The sequence below is a fragment of the Carassius carassius genome, chromosome 28, assembly GCF_963082965.1.
Source record: "Carassius carassius chromosome 28, fCarCar2.1, whole genome shotgun sequence".
In the NCBI taxonomy this organism is placed as follows: domain Eukaryota; kingdom Metazoa; phylum Chordata; class Actinopteri; order Cypriniformes; family Cyprinidae; genus Carassius; species Carassius carassius.
Window position 1 is genome coordinate 26,773,335 of NC_081782.1, and position 27,891 is coordinate 26,801,225.

The 27,891-nt window shown below is 41.9% G+C and overlaps 2 protein-coding genes across 2 annotated transcripts; one reads left to right on the plus strand and one right to left on the minus strand.

Annotated features, from left to right (window-relative positions):
- Nucleotides 1-3,649: 3,649 nt before the first annotated feature.
- On the minus strand, nt 3,650-14,906 carry LOC132108318 (uncharacterized). Its single transcript, XM_059515023.1, has 7 exons — nt 14,862-14,906; nt 7,314-7,373; nt 7,150-7,209; nt 6,986-7,045; nt 6,822-6,881; nt 4,731-5,780; nt 3,650-3,667 (listed from the first exon to the last, which is right to left on the minus strand). The coding sequence occupies exons 1-7, from the start codon at nt 14,904-14,906 to the stop codon at nt 3,650-3,652; spliced, it is 1,353 nt and encodes a 450-aa protein (XP_059371006.1).
- Nucleotides 14,907-16,377: 1,471 nt separating this feature from the next.
- On the plus strand, nt 16,378-22,604 carry LOC132108319 (uncharacterized). The gene is made up of 6 exons (XM_059515024.1): nt 16,378-16,594; nt 17,037-17,188; nt 17,399-17,573; nt 17,712-17,929; nt 18,236-18,436; nt 22,593-22,604. Exons 1-6 carry the CDS (start codon nt 16,378-16,380, stop codon nt 22,602-22,604), a joined length of 975 nt encoding a protein of 324 aa, XP_059371007.1.
- The last annotated feature ends 5,287 nt before the right edge of the window (nt 22,605-27,891 follow it).

The window sequence follows — 27,891 nt, forward strand, 5'->3', positions numbered from 1 at the left end:
AATTTGTCAGGCCGCCATGGACACTCCCTTTAACGAAATCTCATGATCTTCCCAATTTAACATCGCAAAGGCCTTTAGATTTAACTGACCAAGTTTGATGCTGATCTGAATAAATCTCTAGGAGGAGTTCGTTAAAGTACAACCCCTGAAAATGCCAAAAACAACACCAATTTTGCAGAGAACATTCTAAATAACTGACTTCCTGTTTGGATTCGGATTTCGTACCAAGAGACTTTTTCGTAGATATTGGTGTGTTACATGTGTGTACTGATTTTTGTACATGTACGTGAAACATAGCTTGAGGCGCACTCCATTGAAAGTGTATATGCACTCAGTTGAAAGTGTATAGGTGGCGCTATCGAGCCATTTTGCCACACCCAATGGAATATTGGCCTTCAGATCTGTTCAGGCCAGGACCCTTATCACACATGTGAAGTTTGGGCAAGATCGGACATTTTATGCCTGAGTTATAACATCTTTTATTCCCATGGCGACACATCAAACTTCGTCACGGCGCCATGGACACGCCTTTTAACGAAAACTCAAGATCTTCACAACTAAACATCACACAGGTCTTTAGATTAGACTGACCACAAAAATAACATTGATGTCATAAAATTTCTAGGAGTAGTTTGTCGCAGTGTAAAATATTTCACTTCCTGTTGCCAATAGGTGGCGCTATGACTATAACTGAATATTGGCATGTAGATCTGTTCAGGTCAAGAGTCTTATCCAACATGTCAAGTTTGGGGCACATTGGACATTGTATGTCTGAGTTACAGCAACTTCCTTTTTCATGGCGAAACATCGAAATTTGTCAGGCCACCATGGACACGCCCTTTAACGAAACCTCAAGTCCTTCGCAATTTAACATCGCAAATGGCTTTACATTACACTGACCAAGTTTGGTGTTCATCTGAATAAATCTCTAGGAGGAGTTCGTTAAAGTACAACCCCTGAAAATGGCAAAAACAACACCAATTTTGCAGGGAAAATTCAAAATAACCGACTTCCTGTTGGGATTAGGATTTCGTACCAAGAGACTTTTTTGTAGGTATTGGTGTGTTACATGTGTGTACCAATTTTTGTACATGTTCGTGAAACATAGCTCGAGGTGCACTCCGTTGAAAGTGTATAGGTGGCGCTATCGAGCCATTTCGCCACACCCGATGGAATATTGGCCTTCAGATCTGTTCAGGCCAGGACTTTTATCACACATGTGAAGTTTGGGGAAGATCGGACATTTTATGCCTGAGTTATAACATCTTTTATTCCCATGGCGAGACTTTGAATTTTGTCACGGCGCCATAGACACGCCCATTAACGAAAACTCAAGATCTTCACAATTTAACATTGCACAGGCCTTTAGATTATACTGACCATAAAAAAGACATTGATGTCAAAAAATTTCTAGGAGTAGTCTGTCGAAGTGTAAAATATGTCACTTCCTGTTGCCTATAGGTGGCGCTATGACTATAACTGAATATGGGCATGTAAATATGTTCAGGTCAGGAGTCTTATTAAACATGTGAAGTTTTGGGCACATTGGACATTGTATGTCTGAGTTATAGCAACTTCATTTTTCATGGCGAATCATCGAAATTCGCCAGGCCGCCACGGACACGCCCTTTAACGAAAACTCAAAATCTTCGCAATTTAACATCGCAAAGGCCTTTAGATTAGGCATACCAAATTTGGTGTTGATCTGAATAAGTTTCTAGGAGGAGTTCGTTAAAATACAACTCATGGAAATGGCAAAAATGACACAAAATTTGCTCATAATATTAAAAATAACCGACTTCCTGTTGGGTTTAGAATTTTGCTCTAAGAGACTTTTTTGTAGGTATTGGAGAGTTACATGTGTGTACCGATTTTCATACATGTACGTGAAACATAGCTCGAGGCGCACACCATTGAACATGTATAGGTGGCGCTGTCGAGCCATTTTGCCACACCCACTTCTGAAACCCATATCAGATGTACATTTTCGCCGGTTCTGAGGTGTGTGCAAAGTTTCATGACTTTTTGAGTATGTTTAGGCCCTCAAAAATGCGATTCATTCTGGAGAAGAATAATAATAATAATAATAAACGGAGCAATTCCAAGAGGGTCCTCACACCATCGGTGCTCGGGCCCTAATAATAATAATAATAATAATAATAATAATAATTAAAGCTGCAAGCAGCGATGAACGGGCCCTCGCACCCGGGCTCACCGGCAGCGAGTGGCTTTAGTAAATAGGTGAACGGTGAGAAATATGCATTTAAACTCATAAATATAAGTGGAATATATCAATGTTTATTCCTATATGTGCCAATCTTTCTGTTGCCAGCAGGTGGCGCTATCATTATAATAGAATATTGGCCTTCAGATATTTTCAGGCCAGGACCCTTATCACACATGTGAAGTTTGGGCAAGATCGGACATTTTATGCCTGAGTAATAACATCTTTTATTCCCACGGCGACACATCGAACTTCGTCACGGCGCCATGGACACGCCTTTTAATGAAAACTCAAGATCTTCACAACTAAACATCACACAGGTCTTTACCCATATGGAAAAGATATAGATAAATTTTACTAAATGTTTATATCTTTTATCTGAAATTTGTAAGTAATATATATAACAGTCAAACAAGACACAAAATCCTTAGTAAAATTGTGTAATATGAGATTTAATATAATTTGGGAACTTATAATTACTATATATGACACTAAATCCACATACAATATTCTTAGTAGATACATGTAACATCAAAGTTATATGAGTTGTGCAATCATTAGTGAAACCAAAATCTTTGTATATTGTATGAAAACCTTACAAGACAATAGACATATGTAAGATTTCACATATATGGGACATTAAAGTACATGGAAAAGCACATGATGAGATTACCAAAAATAATTTATGGCATTTCTAAGATTTTATGACACCAGCATTGTATCAGGTTTTTAGATCACACTTTCTTCAATCTCAATTAGTGAATTTTTTCAAAAATGATTACATGGGTTATATTTGTTGTTATTTAAGATTTTATGAGTAATTCTATCCAATAAAATAGTCAAAAATTATTTTTTATTTACAGTTAGATTATCAAGTTCTTGTGTATGCAGCAAATATTCAAAATTGTCATGTAAAAATAAAAAAGACCCAGTCACTCATTTCTTGCCGTAGAAAGATTTAATTTTGCACTTAATTAGTATATGACATTATACAAGTTGCATATTTACATTTTAAATTTAAGTGGCAATACATATTTTTAAATTAGCTAAGTTCATTAAGATGCTACTTTAATAATTGTTTTGAAACCATACCTTGCACTTGTGTCCTTTTGGATGTTACAATGAAATACATAAATGTTGAAGACATGCATTGCAAGATGTATTAAAGAAGAATACATTTACATTTTGTAGTAAACTTTTCACACTGCTGTGTGCTTTTTCATTATAATTTTGACAGATTCTCACATTAGATTACAGTAACAGTAGAAGGAATTAGTTACTTTCCAGCTCAGCAACCCTGAATGAATAAGTGGCCATCTTCACATTTAGTTCATTTACAGTAATATGTCTTAAGTAGCCGACAAACAATTGAGCTGGACTGTGGACACTGAATATACATACATGGTCTAACTACCTGAGCAGTGTTTATGGCTTTGTGAAAGCCTGTGGGAAAGAGGACAGTTGACATGTAGCTCAGTGGAGTTTTGATAAGAGAACCTCTGGCTAACTTCTGCACTGTGCAATTACCATAGTTTCCTATGGCATATAAACACTGATCACCCATGTCAATGAAGTGGGACACTCTAAAAATATTCCCATCCTTCAGAAGCACAATAGAGTTGTTTCTTTGTTTTGTTTTGCTGTAGGTATGACCATGAACAACCTCTCCATTTACAGCAATTCTCTTGTAGTAATGTACCACAGAGTTTGGGGAAACCTCTCTCACTGTGTGTAGGGCAGCTTGATCACTAACAGACATTGATCTTACATTTGGTGGACCAAGGGCAGTTACCTCAGTGAACTTCGCAAACTTCTTGACATGATGCTTTTCGGTTCTCATTTCATTACAGAAATCTGTAACTTCTGCAGGTGCATTTGTTAAAAATTGCTTTGCTAAACGGGGAAAAGCTCGGGAAAACAGAACTCGTTTGCATATTTGTTGTGGTACAGCTTGGCTACTTTTTACTTGTTTCAGGAGGTATCCATTGAAATCTTCAAACATAAAGGCTGAGTGCGCCCACAAAGGACCACAATGCACAACACTTTTGCTCAAATGCAGAAGTGAATGAACATTGAATGTCATGTGCTCTTCCCCATACAGCGACTGCACACCTCCAACAAAGTACACTAATGCCTCATGGGCATGATTTATCTGTTCTGTATTTATTTCAGATCCCAACAGAATGCTTATGCCCTCTATCAGTAATGCCCAATGACAGTGATACTTCTGTGGAAGTATGCCTTTTAGAACTGGCAAGCTATAGTACAGAAGCCAGTGTTGCCACTCATGGGCTTTCCAGAATTTGCGTTCAGTCAGAGATCTTGGAACTCGAGCAACAATACCTGGAGGTTTTATAGACAAGAGGTGTCTGTCCAAGATAGCTGTTTGTGTGCCAATGTACCATGGCTCAGAATAATTTTTTGAATCGATCCATAAAGTTGCCATTTGTCTGCACACGCCAAGCAACACACAATGCATATAGTCAGGGACCATCCCATTGATTACATCGAAGTTTGGTAAATCTACAATGGCAGATGGGCCCTTTATGCCCAATATTGTTGTCCCTTCTCTTTCAGCAATTTGTCCTATCTCTACTGTGGTTTTATGATTTCTGTCACTTGGTTTTTCATCTGCACATGTGTAAACCCTTGACTTTCCTTTTCCTTTCCTCATCTGCACCCCAGGGTGAAGGCAGACTCCGCAGCCATATTCACCATTAAATTGCTTAAAATTTTGTAGTAATGGCCTTGCTACTGCATCACACACACAGCACAATGGGTGCACCTTCACGTGTCTCCATGACTGATCACTAGGATGTTGCCACTCAAAGCCAGCTTGTGAAAGATTGGCACATTCCTCTACAAATGGTTGGAAGTAGCAGGTCATGTCTGGCTTTTTTGCTCCAAACCATAAAGCACATAAAAGCACATGCTTATCTCTACTCTCAGGGGGTATCTCATTAACACAACACAGTATAGGCCAAATACTCAATTTAGAGGACTGAAAGACTGGTACACCATCACAATTAAATGTAAGGGAGAGGAAATCCTCTTCACTGTTAGATTTCAAGGTCTGATATAAGGTGCCATCACATATATCACTTATTACATGCCTACTACTATCATCAGGACGAAAACAGAGATCGTGCATACCTTGATTCTCAAGAACATCCTTCAGTTGATCCTTTAATGGAATACTGATAAAGAAATGTCCTTCCTGTAAACTGTCTTTTACTGTTATGGACGAGGAACATGACACACATGTAAGTGTTTCTTCTTGTGATTGTAAAGTGCCAAGGTACTTAGTACATACTCTGCAGTAATGATGGCGTTTTAATTGATCTATAATACCAGCTAATGGTTTCTCCAAAAAATACTTGCTTGATGGTACTGCATTTGTCCCAGCAGAATGTAACTTTAGAAGTTTCAGCAGGTCTTCCATCAATACACCAGTAGTGTTGTGTCTCAATGCAAAGGAGAAAATAGAGATGCAACTTTGCCCTTCCGTTAGTCCATGAGAGTGGATATCATCACGTATTTCTTGAGGGGCATTTTCCTAAAATTACAGAAAAAGAAGCACCATATTAAAACTTATAAGGTTCTGCTTTACCATAAAGGTAACCTTGTTTTTCTCTACTGTACTTAGCACAAAAAATGTAATGGAAGTCACAACACATGCAAGAAACAAACAAAAAGAGGAAAGACAGACAGTGTCTTTACACATCTAAAGCCCTTTTTAGATGCCTCTGTTTTAAATAATTTTAGACCCATTTCAAAGCTGCCATTTTTATTTAAAAATTTAGAAAAAAATCGTTTCAACTCAGTTAATCTCCTTTTTGAACAATAATGACATTTTTTAAAAATTTCAATCAGGTTTCCGTTCCCTGCATAGTACTGAGACTGCTCTGATCAAGGTCACCAATGATTTACTACGTGCAGCTGACTCAGGAATGTTCTCTATTTTAATTATTCTTGACCTCAGCTCAGCTTTTGACACTGTGGACCATGATTTGTTAATTAGCCGTCTGAAAAACTATGTTGGTATCAGTGATGTGGCCCTGTATTGGTTCGTCTACTATTTATTGTATTTTCTGATTTTATTGTTGATTTTTCATTTTCATTTACATTTTTAAGTATGGATCATGTTTGTTTCACTGTACAGGACTTTGTAACTTGTTTTTGAAAAGTGCTATACAAATAAAGTTATGATTATTATTATTATTATTACTATTATTATTATTACTTACATTTACATTACATTACATTACATTACATTTAATCATTTAGCAGAAGCTTTTATCCAAAGCGACTTCCATGAGCTGCAGAGATAATCTGTGCATTTTGTCATAGCATTGTTTGTCTCATGATTATTTAATGTCATATCAAATTATGTAATTAACTTCATGAATGTGTTTACTGTAGTTTTTTCTCACCTGCTCCAATGTGAAAGGTTCTGCTCTCTGCTCTTCTCCTTGGGCATCTTCATCACTTTCCTATGAAGGACACAAATCAACAACTTGTTGGATAGATAGACTGACAGAGTGATAGAGAGAGATACATATAAATAAAGAGAGAGAATACTGTAGTTTTGTCTCACCTGTGCCAATGTGAAAGGTTCTCCACTCTGCCCTTCTCCTTGGGCATCTTCATCACTTTCCTTTGAAGGACACAAATCAACAACTTGTTGGATAGATAGATTGACAGAGTGATAGAGAGAGATACATATAAATAAAGAGAGAGAATACTGTAGTTTTGTCTCACCTGCTCCAATGTGAAAGGTTCTGCACTCTGCTCTTCTCTTTGGGAATCTTCATCACTTTCCTAGGAAGGACACAAATCAACAACTTGTTGGATAGATAGATTGACAGAGTGATAGAGAGAGATACATATTAATAGAGAGACATAATACTGTAGTTTTGTCTCACCTGTGCCAATGTGAAAGGTTCTCCACTCTGCCCTTCTCCTTGGGCATCTTCATCACTTTCCTATGAAGGACACAAATCAACAACTTGTTGGATAGATAGATTGACAGAGTGATAGAGAGAGATACATATAAATAAAGAGAGAGAATACTGTAGTTTTGTCTCACCTGTGCCAATGTGAAAGGTTCTGCACTCTGCTCTTCTCTTTGTGAATCTTCATCACTTTCCTAGGAAGGATACAAATCAACAAATTATTAGATAGACACGAGTACACGCGTGAGAGATCACTTCCGGGGCTTGCACAGACAGAAGCGCCTGTGCCCTCAGAGTACTTGGACGTGGCTGTGGTTAAAAGAGGTAAAATTATATAAATACTGTTCGTTTTGTGTCTAAGCAATGTGTACTTACATTTACGAGTCATTAAATCATGTTTAATTTGGACTTCTCTGTACATGCTCTTTGAGGTGGTGACCATAGACCTGCATTATATGACTGACAGACAAGAACGGTTTGACCAAAAAATATCAAAATCGAAAATACTGTGGAAACAAAGACACCTACATCTTGGATGCCCTTAAGGTAAGCTAAAACATATCAAAAATTAATTTCAAAGTGAACTATCCCTTTAACAACACAGAAATGCGATACAATTACATAGGAAATTCACACATCAAAGTTGTTCACAACAGATATGAGCTGCAAATATATTTTAATCGCAAAGGTAAAACAGTTAGTAATAAGTATCATCTTATAAGCTACATAACTTTTACAATGTAACTATCACTAATAAGATCAAGAGGACATGAACCGGATAACACTTACATGTTGTTGCGCAGTATGTTTTTCGATGTCAGTCAAAGTTCTGTTGATTTTCCTAAAGAAACAGTGGACAGTAACGTTAAGGTAACTAACGTTAACTGGGAACGAATCACTGCAACCTTAATGGAGAACGTACTCGGTTACTAATGTAACCTCGGTTCCCTGAGATGAGGGAACGAGTACTGCGTAAGCTAGCTTACGCTATGGGAAAAGGTCCCCTTTTCTCGAGAATATGAAGCCAAAAATTATCCTTAATTTTTAAATAATGTAAAACGCAGTGCTGCAGCACAGCAGACCCAAGCGAAGCGGCTCGCGCGCTTATTGGCTGTGCTGCGGCAACTGCAGCAACCTATGGTGAGGCGGCGGAGAGTAACGAACCAATGGGGGCGCTTCGCGCCCATTGGACGTCAGAGCGCGCCAAAATAGGCGTGGCTGGAACTATATAAGCCACCGCTTCACCATAGGGATCAGGTTTTAAATCGACTGAAGCTATCACCCGGTCCGAGCACATAGCACGGCAGGTTACGCAGTACTCGTTCCCTCATCTCAGGGAACCGAGGTTACGTTAGTAACCGAGTACGTTCCCTTTCGAGAGTACTCTCGTACTGCGTAAGCTAGCTTACGCTATGGGAACACAATGTAAAACGCCGTGCGTGCTCGGGAACTTCGACCTGTCACAGCCCGAGGCGAGAGCTCGGGGCTTTATAGCAGGAGAAATCCCAGTCCCAACAGCCAACCTTAGTGAGCTTTATATAGGGAACGAAAAAAGGGGGACGTGATAAGGCTTAGCACGTCTATATAGAAAGTACCCTGGCCTGCAGGGCAGGGACTTGCAGATTATAGAATCTAATAAATGTGGACGGAGAGGCCCAGCCTGCCGCCGCACAGATATCATCCAGTGGTATCCCGCAGGACCACGCCCATGACGAGGCCATACCTCGGGTGGAATGGGCTCTGATGCCGAACGGGCAGTGAAGGCCCTTAGATTTGTAAGCCAGCGAGATAGTGTCTACTATCCATCGCGATAGGCTTTGCTTCGTGGTGGCGAGACCTCGGGTGCGCCCACCAAAGCATATGAAGAGCTGGTCCGACCTCCTGAATAAGGCGGAGCGCGCAATATAGGTTTTAAGAGCCCTGACGGGGCAGATGAAGCTCGCGTTGCTTTCGTCGCTTTGCGAGGAAAGGGCTGACAGCGAGATGACCTGCGCTCTGAACGGTGTTGAGAGCACCTTGGGGACATAGCCGTGTCTTGGTCTGAGAATGACTCTGGAGTCATTAGGCCCAAACTCGAGACAGTCAGCGCTTACAGATAGCGCATGTAAATCCCCCACTCGCTTGACTGAGGCCAGAGCCAGTAGAAAAGCGGTTTTGAACGAAAGAAGCTTCATATCGACAGACTGAAGCGATTCAAAAGGGGGGCCCTTTAAGGCCTCTAGGACCGTAGACAGGTCCCAGCAAGGGATTGAAGGGGGTCGGGGAGGGTTCATCCGACGAGCTCCCTTAAGGAAACGAATGACCAGTTCGTTTTTTCCCAGTGATAGGCCGGCCACCGGAGCATGAGAAGCTGCAATAGCTGCCACATATACTTTGAGCGTAGACGGGGATCTGCCCGCATCTAAACGCTCCTGTAGGAAGGAGAGTATCTCCGTCACGTCACATAAGTGAGGGTCTAGGTTCCGTGTCCCGCACCAGGTGGAGAACACTGACCATTTCTGCGCGTATAGGCGCCTGGTTGAGGGCGCTCTGGCTTCCGTAATGGTCTTTAACACTCCCTCAGGGAGGTTCCCGGGTACCCGTTGAGGGGCCATACATGAAGGGCCCAAAGTTCGGGGTGGGGATGCCAGAGCGCGCCCTTCAGCTGCGTGAGGAGATCTTTCCGCAGCGGTATTGGCCATGGGGCTGTACTGGACAGCTGCATCAGCTCGGAGAACCAAGGTTGGGTCGTCCAGAGTGGGGCTACTAGCAGCATAGCACATCTGCTCTTCCTGACCCGATCGATGACCTGCGGTAGCATCGCGACCGGTGGGAAGGCATAAAGTGGGCGTCTGGGCCAATCGAGGGCCAGCGCGTCCCTGCTCTTTGAAAAATATATTGGGCAATGAGCGTTGTCTTCTGAGGCGAAGAGGTCGACCTCTGCCCTGCCGAAGATGCTCCACATCAACTGAACCGTCTGTGGGTGAAGAGACCACTCCCCAGGGGGAACATTCGCCCTGGAAAGCATGTCCGGGCCCCGGTTCAGGATGCCAGGTACATGCGCTGCCTTTAGCGAGCGCAGATTGTAATGTGCCCATGTCAGAAGACGCTCGGTCAGGGTGTGCAAGGTTTCTGACCTGACACCACCCTGGCGATTTATGTAGGCCACCACTGACATGCTGTCTGATCTGACCAGAACGTGGTGGCCCTTTAAAAATGGGAGGAAAGCTTTCAGGGATAGTTCGACCGCTATCATCTCCAGACAGTTTATGTGTAACAGTCGCTCCGGGCTCGACCAGAGGCCGGAGGCAGACCTGCCCTCGTACAGGGCGCCCCAACCGAGGTTGGATGCATCTGTCGAGACTACTTTCCATTTCGAGACAGCGCCAGTGCTTACGCCTAACTGATACCAGTTGGCTATTTTCCAAGGGGCCAGAGCTGTGATGCAGCCGTGGGTCACCCTGATGCGCGCGCGGCCGGAAATCCAGGCGCGCGCTGGAACACGGTCTCTCAGCCAGCGCTGTACTGGGCGCATGCGCAGCAGGCCCAGTTTGAGAACCGCAGAGGCTGATGCCATCAGACCTAGCATTTCCTGAAATCGTTTGAGCGGGTAAAGAGACCCGGCTTTGAACGACACGGCTAAATGCTGAATAGTGAGAGCGCGCTGTGACGTCAGACGCGCTGTACATGTCACAGAGTCTATGTCTATCCCCAAAAAGGAAATCCTCTGGCTGGGAGACAGAGCGCTCTTGACAGTGTTGATCGTGAGACCCAGGCATTCTAAATGGCTGAGGATCCAGGATCTGTGTGTCATCAGTAGTTCCTCGGAATGGGCTAAAACTAGCCAGTCGTCGAGGTAGTTCAATACTCGCACTCCCCGCATTCTCAGGGGTGCGAGAGCGGCATCCATGCACCGTGTAAACGTACGGGGCGCTACGGAGAGGCCGAATGGAAGAACCATGTACTGATAAGTCTGCCCCTCGAAGGAGAATCTCAAGAATGGCCTGTGATGGGGTGCTATTTGAATGTGAAAGTAAGCGTCTTTCAGATCCACTGAGAAAAACCAATCCCTCGGGCGAATTTGCGCGAGTATTTGTTTGGTAGTTAACATTTTGAACGATCGCGTCATAAGCGCTTTGTTCAAACGTCTGAGATCTAGGATGGGTCTGAGACCGCCATCCTTTTTTGGTACGAGGAAGTAGCGGCTGTAAAAGCCTGACTCGCGCTGCGCAGGGGGGACAGTTTCTATCGCCCCTTTTGCAAGAAGGTTTATCAGTTCGGCGCGAAGGACGTGTGTCATTTCGCTTTTCACTTTCGTTTCGACCACGGCGCGAAAGCGCGGCGGTCTGCGAGCGAACTGGAGCGAGTAACCTCGTTTTATTATATTCAAAACCCAATTTGATATGCCGGGGATGGCCTGCCATGCAGCGGCTCGTGCGGCTATGGGTTGAATGTGCTTCGGGCACTGGCCGCCTGTTATGAGGGGACCAGTAACTCGAGTATGCTGTGCTTGTGACACTGTGGTGACAGCGCTTATTTGTAGGGTTGCGCACTGAGAAGTGGGCACGCGCGCTACATTTAGAGCACCTCCGGCGCGAGCGGGAAGGTGGGCATGAAAGGAGACCCGAGTGAGTCTTTGTGACACTTGGGGGAGTGTGTATACATGTAGGGGTGCGTACTGAGTAGTGGGCACACTGCCTACATAGAAAAAGCTCTTTTTGTGCTTTATTGAGGTCGCCGTGAAAACGGCGTTTGTGTGCAGGCGTGCGTGCATTGTAACAGGCTCGTTTACTGCAGTATAGACATCTCCAACCGCCTTTAGTGAGGGGATTGGAGGAAGCATGTGAGGTTTCTTGTGTGGTGGTCCGGCCGCAGCGGGACTTAACCACGGTCTTTTCAGCCCGAAGGTCAGGAGGGCTTCGGAAGCTCGGGGTTCAGCACAATCCTGGGCCGAGGTCCCAGTCTCTCTGGCGGTTTGCGGCTCGTAGAGCGAGAGCGGTGCTGGGTTTTGGTCGCTGGGCGAGACTGTAAGTCTGGCTGCGATGGCTTCGAGGTCTGAGGGGGCGGCGCATTTCTACGGCGTCCCGCAGCAGAGCTAGAGCGTTTCGGCAGGAAGTGTCTCATTGCCTGTGACGTTTTCTGAGCCTCAGTGAAGCGTTCAGCGAAACCCTTAACCGACTGGCCAAAAAGGCCGGAAGGCGAGATAGGAGAGTCGAGAAAGGCGGATTTGTCGGCGTCTTTCATCTCTGTGAGCGTGAGCCAGAGGTGTCGCTCTAAAACAGCGAGGCTTGCCATGCTTCAGCCGATCGCTTGTGCTGTGGTCTTTGTCGCACGCAGGGCTAGATCAGTAGCGCTGCGGAGATCTTTAAAGTCATAGGTATCTGGGGCAGACTCGTCCAGGTTACGGAGAAGTCTGGCCTGAAAAACCTGCAGCACAGCCATGGTGTGTAGAGCCGAAGCAGCTTGACCAGCGGAGGTGTAAGCTCGGCCAGCGAGAGCTGAGGTGGTGCGGCACGGCTTGGATGGATGCACAGGCTTCGACCGCCATCCAGCGGCTGAGGGCGGGCAGAGGTGTGCAGCAATAGCCTCCTCGAGAGGGGGGAGGCTCTCGTAACCGTGGTCTCGGGCGCCGTCGACAGAGGAGAGCGCTGACGAGACAGAAGTCTTCAAGCGTGCGGAGAATGGGGCTTTCCACGACTTCGTGAGTTCATTGTGAACTTACGGGAAGAAGGGGGCGTTTCTTTGCGGAGGGGCCGAAGGGCGCCCCTGCAGGAACCATTCATCCAGCCTGCTTTTAGCGGGCTCGTCTGGAGGAGACCAGTCGAGCTGAAGGTCGCTGACAGCCCTTGTAAGCACGCAAGTAAGCTCCGCGTCGATATCGGCGCGTTGTCCGGTGCAGCTGGGTGCTGTAGAGGGGGGGGGGTCCACAATGGAGCCCGACCATTCCTCACTACTGGACGCGGCGAGAGAAAGGCTGTCGTGTCTGTCCTCTTCCGCCTCAGGCGCTCCGAAGGAGAAGGGGGCGCTGGTGAGCAGGGACTGGCGCTGCTCGTCCACGAAGAGGACAGGCGAAGGAGAGAGAGCGGGCGAGGCACGCGGGGAGTGTCCCGGCGTGAGCTCGCGTGTAGCAGTATGCTCAGGCATTCTCTGATCGCGGTGTTCTTACGCGGCACTTGAGAGAGAAGAGGCGGAGCGGGTGGAGCATCGTGGCTGGTTTGAGCTAATCGAGCCCGCAGGGTCGATATAGCCATGTCGTCGCACTCAGGGCAGCCGCCCTTGAAGAGTGCGCTCTCAGCATGCTCGCGGCCCAGGCAGGAGACACAGATGATGTGGCGGTCCTCGCTGGGCAGAGGGCCTCGGCAGGAAGCGCAGGCCCGAGGCATTTGAAACAACGCCTCGAATTCTGGAGGAAAAAAGTGTGATGCAGCGGCAAACACACTAGCTTTGAAAAGGATATAGTCACGCCGGATGGCGCAGCAGGAAGCGAGTGCTGAAGGCGGCGTCGAGATGAAGCACGAGCCGGCGTCCTCAGATCTGCGTTGCAGTGCTATCCCGCTGAGAGGCTTTTCGACGGCGTGTAGAGGCTTCTCCGGAGAAGACAGCGAAGTGCAGGTGAGATCGCTGAAGGAGATGAAATCTGATCTCTATGGTGAAGCGGTGGCTTGTATAGTTCCAGCCACGCCTATTTTGGCGCGCTCTGACGTCCAATGGGCGCGAAGCACCCCCATTGGTTCGTTACTCTCCGCCGCCTCACCATAGGTTGCTGCAGTTGCCGCAGCACAGCCAATAAGCGCGCGAGCCGCTTCGCTTGGGTCTGCTGTGCTGCAGCACTGCGTTTTACATTATTTAAAAATTAAGGATAATTTTTGGCTTCATATTCTCGAGAAAAGGGGACCTTTTCCCATAGCGTAAGCTAGCTTACGCAGTACGAGAGTACTCTCGAAAGGGAACTCCGGTCAATTTTAACATTAAGCTCGTTTTTTTATTTGAAGTGTTGTCAGTACAGAGAACAACGACAAAAATCGGTGTTTCCTACACCATGTTATCCTCTTTTTAAAATTTGCACCCTTTTGACTTCAATGGGGCACGCCTGCGTTTAGCCTGCTTTAACATCCTTGATGTGTCATTACAAGTGCACAGCCATGTGAGTGAGTTTATTTAGAGTGAACACAGTGAATCTGACTGCAGTAGATGTGAAAGATATTAATAAAATTGATGTTAATTCTGCCAGCGAAAATACCTGAAAAACTTCCTGTTTTCGGTCGAAGTCCACAGTAGTCGATTGTCGAGTTCAGGCACGTTCTCTTGAATTGCTTAGTTACCAATGATCGGAGGATCGCGTGGGTGAACTCGACCATTGACTACTGTGGACTTTGACTGAAAACTTTGACTGAAGTTTTTCAGGTATTTTCGCGGGCAGAATTAACATCAATTTTATTAATACAGGTTTAAACGTGCCCATTGAAGTCAACAGGGTGCAAATTTTAAAAAGAAGATAACACGGTGTAGGAAACATCGATTTTTGTCGTTGTTCTCTGTACTGACAGCACTCCAAATTTACAAAAAAATGAGCTCAATGTTAAAATTGACCGGAGTTCTCCTTTAACCAGAAGTTACGAGCTGGATTAGGAAACAGGTGTAATTACAAACCTTTTTTTCCATCTTGTCAAAGTACGTATAGGAACATTTTCTCTCAACCAAACCTTTTCTTTCGTGTTAGCAGTAACGTTGTGCTTTCTTTTCGACATAGTTACCAGTATTAATGTCTATTAGGGTTGCTGGTGAAGCTAGCTAATGTCATTGTCAACTCGATGTGACCATTTTACAGAAAGTTACCGGAAACTTCAGGTAGCTAACGTTCCCGTTCCTCGAAAATAATGACTACAGAGCAGTGCGAGGTTGTGGGTAATGCGCATTCGCTGGGCCGCTAGATAGATAGATGCAGAGCCATTAAATATGATTTTCAACGGCTCTGGATAGATGGCGAGAGAGAGAGAGAGAGAGAGAGAGAGAGAGCTAGTACACTGCAGAACACCGTATGGAGGGAAAAAAGTACGTTAGAAGGTTGAAAAAGAAGGCATCTTTTGAATCACGACCGACGAACGGCCAACAGACGACATAGTTTGGTAAATCTAGGGTTAACATTACGATTTAAGCTTCAATGTTTGAGCTTAAATTTGAAATACATTTATTTAAGTAACAACTGATTTTTTTAATGGCGAACGTTAACTGGTTTAACATTACATGTTACAGTTGTAACGTTAGTTAGCTAAATTAAGTTAGCTGCACAGTCACTTTCAGCTTATATTACCCAAAGTAGTGCATTTTAGCAAGATTAGTTAAGTTAACGTTAATTATCCTTATTTTTAATAATATTTATATGATAATAACACAAGTGTAACGTTGGATGAGTCTTAGATTATAACAGATCCAGTAAGTTAACGCATTGGCAGAAGGCAAAGATAACATGGCAAAGTTAACATTTTTTCAATGTCTGCATAAATAGTTGGTCTCCAACATTTTATTTTCATGTCAATATTACAGAACCTTTGTTTTTGATTCTAAGGTTTTCAAACCAGTAAATAGAATGATTATTTATATGTTTACTACATTTGGTTGCACTGCCTTTGGCCAAAATATTCATGTTCAAGAACATTTTGTAGTCAGTATTACAGTTAACTTTAATGTGCTTTCAGTATTTCTCTAACGTTACTGTCTGTTAATAGGAAACACCGGACCCTTTCTGGTTGGTTGTAGGCTATAGAAGCACCTGTCAGGTAGGACTGGGCTAACGTTATATGAACGAAATTAATATCACAAGAATTATAAAGACATATCACATTATCTGCTCACCTTTATCTAAATCTATCTAAATCACTCAACCTATCAATAACCTAATCTGCAATTTTCAGATTATATTCCTTTGGATATTTCAAATCAAATTTAGAAAGAAATATGTTTAATATGTGCTTGATATTATCAATTTAGACAACAGAATTGTGTATCACAATATATTCAAAATGGGTCTTAAATTTCATTTTGAGTGGCAATAAAGTCTTAAATATAACTTGCCTAACCCTGCAGATACCTAATATTAGAAGTGTTTTTTGTCAGAATACTGATGTTAAATGTTAGCTTAATAACAGTTTCTGTCTGCCAGTCATTTATTGATTGCTAAGCAAAACAATGATTTTTATTTATTTGATAATTTTAGAACACATGGAGAGGAAGTTTGCAGTGGTGCGGTGGAGTGAAGGGGAGGATTTTGGGAAGCTCAGTGACATAAAAACTGATGCCATAAGGGGGTATGATGATTCTAAGATGGACCAGGATGGGAATCCCTTTGCCACCTACTCAGCCGTAATTGAATGGCGCCATGGGAGGAAACAACGAGGAGGCTGGCCTCACTACAGAGGCACTGTCATTTTTGTTAGTGGTAAGTTAAGAGTTACTAACTTACTCTAATTCACACAAACACAAGTACTATGTGGTTTTGACACTGTAAGTGCCACAATCAGTATGTCATCTGACAACTATGTCAAAAATGAACTAAAAATGTAACTATGTAAAATAGGAAAGATAATAATACTTTGACAGTTGAAACCAGGTTGAATAAAGCTTTTTGAATAGTTGTTTATGTCAGGTGTCATGTATACCTTATGCATAACCCCCTGAATATTTGCGTAGAGTATACATAGGCTATGCAAGTATACAAGTATATGAGCAATGCATACAGAGCATGCATGCAGTGCTTGCACTTATTTTGGAGCACACAACACATCACTAACTTCACGTATATTTTCAGTCTTAGTGTTACAAGAGGGTGATCTGGTGTAATCAGCTGTTTGAGTATAACTCTATTTGCTTTTGTTTTCTAGCTACTCGTTTTGAGACAATCCGTAAACTGAACTCACTGCTGAAGGAAGAAGAACCTACAGAGCTGACAAAGAGGGCCTCAGTGGCCCCCCAAAAATATGGGGATGATTCAGATTGCTCAACTGATATTGAAACTCAGTCTCAGCAAGCAAAGGTGACGTTAATTTACTTTTAGCTCCTATGCAATGACCATATTTCCCAGTGGTACAATGTGTAAGGAGTTGGCACTATTGTGTAATAGGCATTACTATCTAGCTAAATCTGTAAGGATTCTTGATATTGATTCTCTTGTACATAATGGTTGCTCAACACCAGCAATAGCTGTCTTTTTATTTTGGTTTTGTTTTTTTCTCTTGACACCCAGAAGTCAAAGGCTCCCAGGAGGATAGACCCTGCAGAAGAGTTTCTTAGGCTATACGGTCAATCACAGCCTTCTTCAGATAATCACAACAGTCTGACTCAGACTGTGGTTGAATTAAAGCAGGAGATCAAGGACCTGAAAGAAGAGAACGCGAAGTTGAAGGAGATTGTTCTTCAAGGTATCATTGATTCATATCAAATACTGAACCATCAGACAAGTAATAAACCTTTCTCTAAATGACTGTAGGCTGAATTGGCTGTATTGTCCTAAAGGAGTGATAATAATGGATTATTTGTTTTTGATGTACTGTGTCTAGATGTGCCAGGACTCCTACTGAGCTTGAGGAATATAATAGATTCGGCTGCACCTCCTAAGAGATCCAGGGTGGAGCCTACCAAAGCATTACCGGCCCTTCCAGGGTCTCCGCAGTCCAGGTCCAGTTCTCCATGTGCCACTTCGCTGTCCCTCCCCAGATCTACGCTGTCCAGTTCCACATCTGTGTCTCCATCCCTGACTGCCTCCCAGTCTTCTAAGGTAATTGTTTTTTAAAGAATAAATAAATACAGCATATAAAATAGATATACTGCTTGCCAGACTTGCTTTTAATTCAATTCAGTTCAATTAAAATTTGCTTTATTGGCATGAATGTAACAACAATATTGCCAAAGCGTCCCACAAACCACATAAAAACAATCAACCCCATACATTTCATTAAACAAGTAATTACAGTGTAAAGTAATGAGTATGGCAGATCTAATGTGCTTATATGTCTAAAGTCTGTTGGGCTGAAGAAGTCAGACATACTGGTATTTTAAACTTTAATGCTCACCTTGTGTCCAGGTTGAGATCCATCCTGGGACCGGAGTCATGGTTGAGAAACTGGCGTGGGCCTATGCCATCAATGCCAATTCGGCAACAGTCTTTGTGAGGCATCTGCTCACCGCAGTCTTTCCAGTGGAAATACTGCTGGTGAGCAATCTTCGGGGGAACAAACGAGGCGGAGGAGAGGCTCGTCAACCATTAGATAAAAATAAATTGGATGCCATTTACAGTATGTTTTCTTCTTTTTAATGGGTGTTTGACCAATAGTCTCTGCTTTTGTGTGTTTCCTGATTCCAGCCTACTGTAATAATTTTTGCATTGTTTTTTTGTTCATGTTTAGGTGCAACTCTTGAGAAGTGGCCAGGGACCCAGCTTTCCAGCATTGGAAGTACGATCAATGCCAAGATTACAGAACTCCGGTCAAAAAGTAAAAATGCTGGTGTGTACACAGCTCCACATTAAACTGTTTTGTTTGCTCTGAGTTTCACACAGGTGTGTCACATAGTCCTTGGCCCTGGGGCAAAACAGGTTCTGACTACTGTCTACTGAAAGTATTTACTGCTTAAAGTGCCTGTTTATTCTGAGGTATCCAGTGTGCAGAAGAACAAAACTGGCATATATGTAAGCCATTAAGGCATTTTAAGTTTACATTCTATGTTTTTTTGTTTGTGTACTTTGCAATTTCAAAATCGAGTATACTCAAAATATCTAAGTAAACAGTATAGGCAATATTAGCATTATGCTCAGAGCGATTGATTGCACTTAAGCCCCATGCCTCGTTCCTTGAATGTGAATACACCTGTTTGTATTGACAATGTTTAGTTGTTGGTGACACTGTTCCCATGTTAGAATAGGAATAGGATACGCATGTGCTCCTCAGGTTTGTATGCAGGCTTGTAGTGTGTGAAAATATCAAATTGTGAAAGATATTCCTATGTAGTCACAAGTTCATTTAAATCTAATATTTGAAAACAAATTGTTCTTGGGATTAGGGTTTACTGCTGTCAGTACTGTAATGACAGAAGAGTTTAACTGTTAATAAAGACTATTGAAAAGATATCCTAGCAGCTTTGTTTTTAATATTACAGATGTATTCGGACTGCATTTATGTCATTGTGTGGTAGAAAGTAGTTGATCTGGGTGTTGACCAAACCCTTGCCAGTTTTAACTCTGCTTCATCAAATGTTTTTGACTGTAGAAACTCATATGAAATTATAAAATTATTTTATACATAAAAAGTATGTTTTTAATGCTGCTATGTTCATTGTCTGACGTAAGAATTTTATTTAAAAAACATGAAGACAGCATAGTTTACATGAAAATATTAATAGACATTACATACAAAAAACCTATATAGAATGGTATATATTCATATATAAAAAGTATATGCTTTTATACATACATGGACATGTTACTTGGCTGACATATAACAAACTTATAAAAAACATATAAAGAAAGCATAGGTTATGTTTAAATTAGATACACTTTACGCACAAGAAAGATGTATGTAATTGTAAATATTAATATATAAATTGTATATGTCTTTATAACTAAGACATGTTTTACATAGTAATTAAAAATGCAAAAATGATATGGAACATATACGAAAAACATACTTTGCCATGTACTATCCTTATAAACAGCATATATATTGTTTGTTTGATTCATACTTAATTCATATAATTACGTTGTATGAGAAAAATGCGAAAGTGGCCACTTTCATGAGTAAATCATAATATTAGACATATAACTCTCATAAGACATATAATGCATATAAAACATAAACATTTACTATTGTAGGCAATAGGAAATTCTTACAAGTTTTTTCTGTTTCTTTTCCATATGGGTAGATTAGACTGGCCACAAAAATAACATTGATGTCATAAAATTTCTAGGAGTAGTTTGTCGCAGTGTAAAATATTTCACTTCCTGTTGCCAATAGGTGGCGCTATGACTATAACTGAATATTGGCATGTAGATCTGTTCAGGTCAAGAGTCTTATCCAACATGTGAAGTTTGGGGCAGATTGGACATTGTATGTCTGAGTTACAGCAACTTCCTTTTTCACGGCGAAACATCGAAATTTGTCAGGCCGCCATGGACACGCCCTTTAACGAAACCTCAAGTCCTTCGCAATTTAACATCACAAAGGCCGTTAGATTAGGCATACCAACTTTGGTGTTGATCTGAATGAATCTCTAGGAGGAGTTCGTTAAAATACAACGCATGGAAATGACAAAAATGACACAAAATTTGCTCATAAAATAAAAAATAACCGACTTCCTGTTGGGTTTCGGATTTCGTACCAAGAGACTTTTTTGTAGGTATTGATGTGTTACATGTGTGTACCGATTTTTGTACATGTACGGGAAACGGAGCTCGAGGCGCGCTATGTTGAAAGTGTATAGGTGGCGCTATCGAGCCATTTTGCCACACCCGATGGAATATTGGCCTACAGATGTGTTCAGGCCAAGACTCTTATCACACATGTGAAGTTTGGGGAAGATCGGACATTTTATGCCTGAGTTATAACATCTTTTATTCCCATGGCGAGACATCGAACTTCGTCACGGTGCCATGGACACGCCCCTTAACGAAAACTCAAGATCTTCACAACTTAACATCGCACAGGCCTTTAGATTAGACTGACCACAAAAAAGACATTGATGTCATAAAATTTCTAGGAGTAGTTAGTCGCAGTGTAAAATATGTCACTTCCTGTTGCCAATAGGTGGCGCTATGACTATAACTGAATATGGGCATGTCAATCTGTTCAGGTTCGGAGTCTCATCAAGCATGTGAAGTTTGGGGCAGATTGGACATTGTATGTCTGAGTTATAGCAACTTCATTTTTCATGGCGAATCATCGAAATTCGCCAGGCCGCCACGGACACGCACTTTAACGAAAACTCAAAATCTTCGCAATTTAACATCGCAAAGGCCTTTAGATTAGGCATACCAACTTTGGTGTTGATCTGAATTAATTTCTAGGAGGAGTTCGTTAAAATACAACGCATGGAAATGACAAAAATGACACAAAATTTGCTCATAAAATTAAAAATAACTGACTTCCTGTTGGGTTTCGGATTTTGCTCCAAGAGACTTTTTTGTAGGTATTGGAGAGATACATGTGTATACCAATTTTCATACATGTACGTGAAACGTAGCTCGAGGCGCACACCTTTGAACGTGTATAGGTGGCGCTGTCGAGCCATTTTGCCACACCCACTTCTGAAACCCATATCAGACGTAAATTTTCGCCAGTTCTGAGGTGTGTGCAAAGTTTCATGACTTTTCGAGCATGTTTAGGCTCTCAAAAATGCGATTCATCTTAGAGAAGAATAATAATAATAATAATAATAATAATAATAAAAATAATAATAAACGGAGCAATTCCAAGAGGGTCCTCACACCATCGGTGCTCGGGCCCTAATAATAATAAACGGAGCAATTCCAAGAGGGTCCTCACACCATCGGTGCTCGGGCCCTAATAAACAAAGCAGATACAAGAGGGTCCTCGCACCTCGGTGCTCGGACCCTAATTAAAGCTGCAAGCAGCGATGAAAGGGCCCTCGCACTCGGGCTCACCACCACCCGGTGCCCATAGGAGGAACAGTGAACGTTGGGCCATATGCTTATAAAACAGTAAATATTTGTGCCACATTTCCTGCTCCCAACAGGTGGCGCTATGATTATAACAGAATATTGACATGTAAATTTCTTCAGGCCAGGACTCTTACCAAAAATGCAAAGTTTCGTGCAGATCAGACAAGTCATGTTTAAGTTAGTATAAAATAATTTATTTCCTGTTGCCAGCAGGCAGCGCTATACTTAGAATTGAATATTGGCCTTTAGTTGTGTTCAGGCTAGTACTCTTATAAAACATGTGATGTTTGGGTAAGATGGGGAATTGTATGCATGAGTTACAACAACTTCCTGTTTTATAGTATTAATAGCATCGTTTTGCACAAACTAAGTGTTGCTAGAATGTTTGAAAATATTTCTAGCATGATTAGTACACAATGGCATATTTTACTGTGTTGAAAATAGTGCATAAAAGTGTAAAAAATGACACTTCCTGTTGCCAGCAGGTGGCACTATGACTATAACCGGATATGGGCATGTTGATTTATTTATGACAGGAACCTTGTCAAACGTGTGAAGTTTGGGGCAGATCGGACATTGCTTGCCTGAGTTACAGCATCTTCCTTTTTTACTGCATTAGTAGCATGCTTTAGCACTTAGCTAAGTGTTGCTAGCATGTTTTAGTATGCTTTTAGAAGGTTGCCAGCATATTTAACCCTTTTTGACACATTTTAATTTGTTCTTAGGAGTCCATAACAGTGTTAACCTTGTCACTTCCTGTTACCATCAGGTGGCTCTATGACTATAACTGAATTTGGTCATGGGTGTTTGTTCAGAACAGAACACCTATCACACGTGTGAAGTTTGGGGAAGATCGGACATTGCTTGCCTGGGTTACAGCAACTTCCTTTTTCACTACATTAGTAGCATGCTTTAGCACTTAGCTAAGTGTTGCTAGCATGTATTAGTATGTATCTAGTATGTTGCCAGCCTATTTAACACTTGTTTACACTTTTAATATATTCCTAGGAGTCTGTAACAGTGTTAACCATGTCAATTCCTATTACCAGCAGATGGTACTATGACTATAACTGAATTTGGTCATGGGTGTCTGTTCAGGACAGAACACCTATCACACGTGTGAAGTTTGGGGAAGATGGGACATTGCTTGCCTTAGGTACAGCAAATTCCTTTTTCACTGCCTTAGTAGAATGCTTTAACACTCAGCTAAGTGTTGCTAGCATGTATTAGTATGTATCTAGTATGTTGCCAGCCTATTTAACCCTTTTTGATGCTTATTAATATGTTCCTAGGAGTCCATAACAGTGTTAACATTGTCACTTCCTGTTACCAGCAGGTGGCGCTATGACTATAACTGAATTTGGTCATGGGTGTTTGTTCAGAACAAAACACCTATCACTCGTGTGAAGTTTGGGGAAGATCGGACATTGCTTGCCTTAGTTACAGCAACTTCCTTTTTCACTGCCTTAGTAGAATGCTTTAACACTTAGCTTGTTGCTAGCATGTATTAGCATGCTTATAAAATTTTGTCAGCCTATTTAACCCTTGTTGATGCCTTTAATTATTTTGCAAGGAGTCCATAACAGTGTTAAACATGCCACTTCCTGTTGCCAGCAGGTGGCACTATGAATATAATCAAATATGGACATGTTGATGTGTTCAGGACAGGACTCTTGTCAAACGTTTGAAGTTTGAGGCAGATCGGACATTGCTTGCATTAGTTACAGCAAATTCCTTTTTCACTGCATCACTAGCATGCTTTAGCATTTAGCTAAGTGTTGCTAGCATGTATTGGTATGTTTCTAGCATGTTGCCAGCCTTTTTAACACTTGTTGACACTTTTTAATATGTTCCTAGGAATCCATAACAATTTTAACCATGTAACTTCCTGTTACCAGCAGGTGGCGCTATGACTATTACTGAATTTGGTCATGGGTGTTTGTTCAGGACAGAACACCCATCACACGTGTGAAGTTTGGGGACAGATTGGACATTGCTTGCCTGATTTACAGCATCTTCCTGTTTCACAGCAATAATATGATGCTTTAGCACTTAGCTAATTGTAGCTAGCATGTATTAGTAGGTTACTAGCATGTTGCCAGCTTATTTAACACTTGTTGGTACTTTTTAATATGTTCCTAGGACTCCATAACTGTGTTAACCATGTCACTTCCTGTTACCAGCAGGTGGCGCTATGACTATAAATGCATTTGGTCATGGGTGTTTGTTCAGGACAGAACACCCGTAACACATGTGAAGTTTGGGGCAGATCGGACATTGCTTGCCTGAGTTACAGCAACTTCCTGTTTCACTGCATTAGTAGCATGCTTTAGCACTTAGCTAAATGTTGCTAGCATGTATTAGCATGCTCATAAAATTTTGCCAGCCTATTTAACCCTTGTTGATGCCTTTTATTATTTTGCAAGGAGTTCATAACTGTGTTAACCTTGTCACTTCCTGTTACCAGCAAGTGGCGCTATGACTATAACTGAATTTGGTCATGAGTGTTTATTCAGGACAGAACACCCATCACACGTGTGAAGTTTGGGGCAGATCGGACATTGCTTGCCTGAGTTACAGCAACTTCCTGTTTCAATGCATTAGTAGCATACTTCAGCACATAGCTAAATGTTGCTAGCATGTGTTAGCATGCTTATAAAATTTTGCCAGCCTATTTAACCCTTGTTGATGCCTTTTATTATTTTGCAAGGAGTCCATAACAGTGTTAAACATGCCACTTCCTTTTGCCAGCAGGTGGCACTATGAATATAATCAAATATGGGCATGTTGATGTGTTCAGGACAGGACTCTTGTCAAACGTTTGAAGTTTGAGGCAGATCGGACATTGCTTGCATTAGTTACAGGAAATTCCTTTTTCACTGCATCACTAGCATGCTTTAGCATTTAGCTAAGTGTTGCTAGCATGTATTGGTATGTTTCTAGCATGTTGCCAGCCTTTTTTAACACTTGTTGACACTTTTTAATATGTTCCTAGGAGTCCATAACAATGTTAACCATGTAACTTCCTGTTACCAGCAGGTGGCGCTATAACTATTACTGAATTTGATCATGGGTGTTTGTTCAGGACAGAACACCCATCACACATGTGAAGTTTGGGGACAGATTGGACATTTCTTGCCTGATTTACAGCAACTTCCTGTTTCACTGCAATAATATGATGCTTTAGCACTTAGCTAATTGTTGCTAGCATGTATTAGTAGGTTACTAGCATGTTGCCAGCTTATTTAACACTTGTTGGCACTTTTTAATATGTTCCTAGGAATCCATAACTGTGTTAACCATGTCACTTCCTGTTACCAGCAGGTGGCGCTATGACTATAACTGCATTTGGTCATGAGTGTTTGTTCAGGACAGAACACCCATAACATGTGTGAAGTTTGGGGCAGATCAGACATTGCTTGCCTGAGTTACAGCAACTTCCTGTTTCACTGCATTAGTAGCATGCTTTAATAATTAGCTAAATGTTGCTAGCATGTATTAGCATGCTTATAAAATTTTGCCAGCCTATTTAGCCCTTGATGATGCCTTTTATTATTTTGCAAGGAGTCCATAACTGTGTTAACCATGTCACTTCCTGTTACCAGCAGGTGGCGCTATGACTATAACTGCATTTTGTCATGGGTGTTTGTTCAGGACAGAACACCCATAACACGTGTGAAGTTTGGGGCAGATCAGACATTGCTTGCCTGAGTTACAGCAACTTCCTGTTTCACTGCATTAGTAGCATGCTTTAGCACTTAGCTAAATGTTGCTAGCATGTATTAGCATGCTTATAAAATTTTGCCAGCCTATTTAACCCTTGTTGATGCCTTTTATTATTTTGCAAGGAGTCCATAACTGTGTTAACCATGTCACTTGCTGGTACCAGCAGGTGGCGCTATGACTATTACTGAATTTGGTCATGGGTGTTTGTTCAGGACAGAACACCCATCACACGTGTGGAGTTTGGGATAGATCGGACATTGCTTGCCTGAGTTACAGCAACTTCCTGTTTCACTGCATTAGTAGCATGCTTTGGCACTTAGCTAAATGTTGCTAGCATGTATTAGCATGCTTATAAAATATTGCCAGCCTATTTAACCCTTGTTGATGCCTTTTATTATTTTGCAAGGAGTCCATAACTGTGTTAACCATGTCACTTGCTGTTACCAGCAGGTGGCGCTATGACTATAACTGAATTTGGTCATGAGTGTTTGTTCAGGACAGAACACCCAACACACGTGGGAAGTTTGGGGACAGATTGGACATTTCTTGCCTGATTTACAGCAACTTCCTTTTTCACTGCAATAATTTGATGCTTTAGCACTTAGCTAATTGTTGCTAGCATGTATTAGTAGGTTACTAGCATGTTGCCAGCTTATTTAACACTTGTTGGCACTTTTTAATATGTTCCTAGGAGTCCATAACTGTGTTAACCATGTCACTTCCTGATATCAGCAGGTGGCGCTATGACTATAACTGCATTTGGTCATGGGTGTTTGTTCAGGACAGAACACCCATAACACGTGTGAAGTTTAGGATAAATCGGACATTGCTTGCCTGAGTTACAGCAACTTCCTGTTTCAGTGCATTAGTAACATGCTTTGACACTTAGCTAAATGTTGCTAGCATGTATTAGCATGCTTATAAAATTTTGCCAGCCTATTTAACCCTTGTTGATGCCTTTTATTATTTTGCAAGGAGTCCATAACAGTGTTAAACATGCCACTTCCTGTTGCCAGCAGGTGGCACTATGAATATAATTAAATATGGGCATGTTGATGTGTTCAGGACAGGACTCTTGTCAAACGTTTGAAGTTTGAGGCAGATCGGACATTGCTTGCATTAGTTACAGCAAATTCATTTTTCACTGCATCACTAGCATGCTTTAGCATTTAGCTAAGTGTTGCTAGCATGTATTGGTATGTTTTATTATTTTGCAAGGAGTCCATAACAGTGTTAAACATGCCACTTCCTGTTGCCAGCAGGTGGCACTATGAATATAATTAAATATGGGCATGTTGATGTGTTCAGGACAGGACTCTTTTCAAACGTTTGAAGTTTGAGGCAGAACGGACATTGCTTGCATTGGTTATAGCAAATTCCTTTTTCACTGCATCACTAGCATGCTTTAGCATTTAGCTAAGTGTTGCTAGCATGTATTGGTATGTTTCTAGCATGTTGCCAGCCTTTTTAACACTTGTTGACACTTTTTAATATGTTCCTAGGAGTCCATAACAATGTTAACCATGTAACTTCCTGTTACCAGCAGGTGGCGCTATGACTATTACTGAATTTGGTCATGGGTGTTTGTTCAGGACAGAACACCCATCACACGTGTGAAGTTTGGGGACAGATTGGACATTGCTTGCCTGATTTACAGCAACTTCCTTTTTCACTGCAATAATATGATGCTTTAGCCCTTAGCTAATTGTTGCTAGCATGTATTAGTAGGTTACTAACATGTTGCCAGCTTATTTAACACTTGTTGGCACTTTTAAATATGTTCCTAGGAGTCCATAACTGTGTTAACCATGTCACTTCCTGTTACCAGCAGGTGGCGCTATGACTATAACTGCATTTGGTCATGGATGTTTGTTCAGGACAGAACACCCATAACACGTGTGAAGTTTGGGGCAGATCAGACATTGCTTGCCTGAGTTACAGCAACTTCCTGTTTCACTTCATTAGTAGCATGCTTTAGCACTTAGCTAAATGTTGCCAGCATGTATTAGCATGCTTATAAAATTTTGCCAGCCTATTTAACCCGTGTTGATGCCTTTTATTATTTTGCAAGGAGTCCATAACTGTGTTAACCATGTCACTTGCTGTTACCAGCAGGTGACGCTATGACTATAACTGAATTTGGTCATGGGTGTTTGTTCAGGACAGAACACCCAACACACGTGTAAAGTTTGGGGACAGATTGGACATTGCTTGCCTGATTTACAGCAACTTCCTGTTTCACTGCAATAATATGATGCTTTAGCACTTAGTTAATTGTTGCTAGCATGTATTAGTAGGTAACTAGCATGTTGCCAGCTTATTTAACACTTGTTGGCACTTTT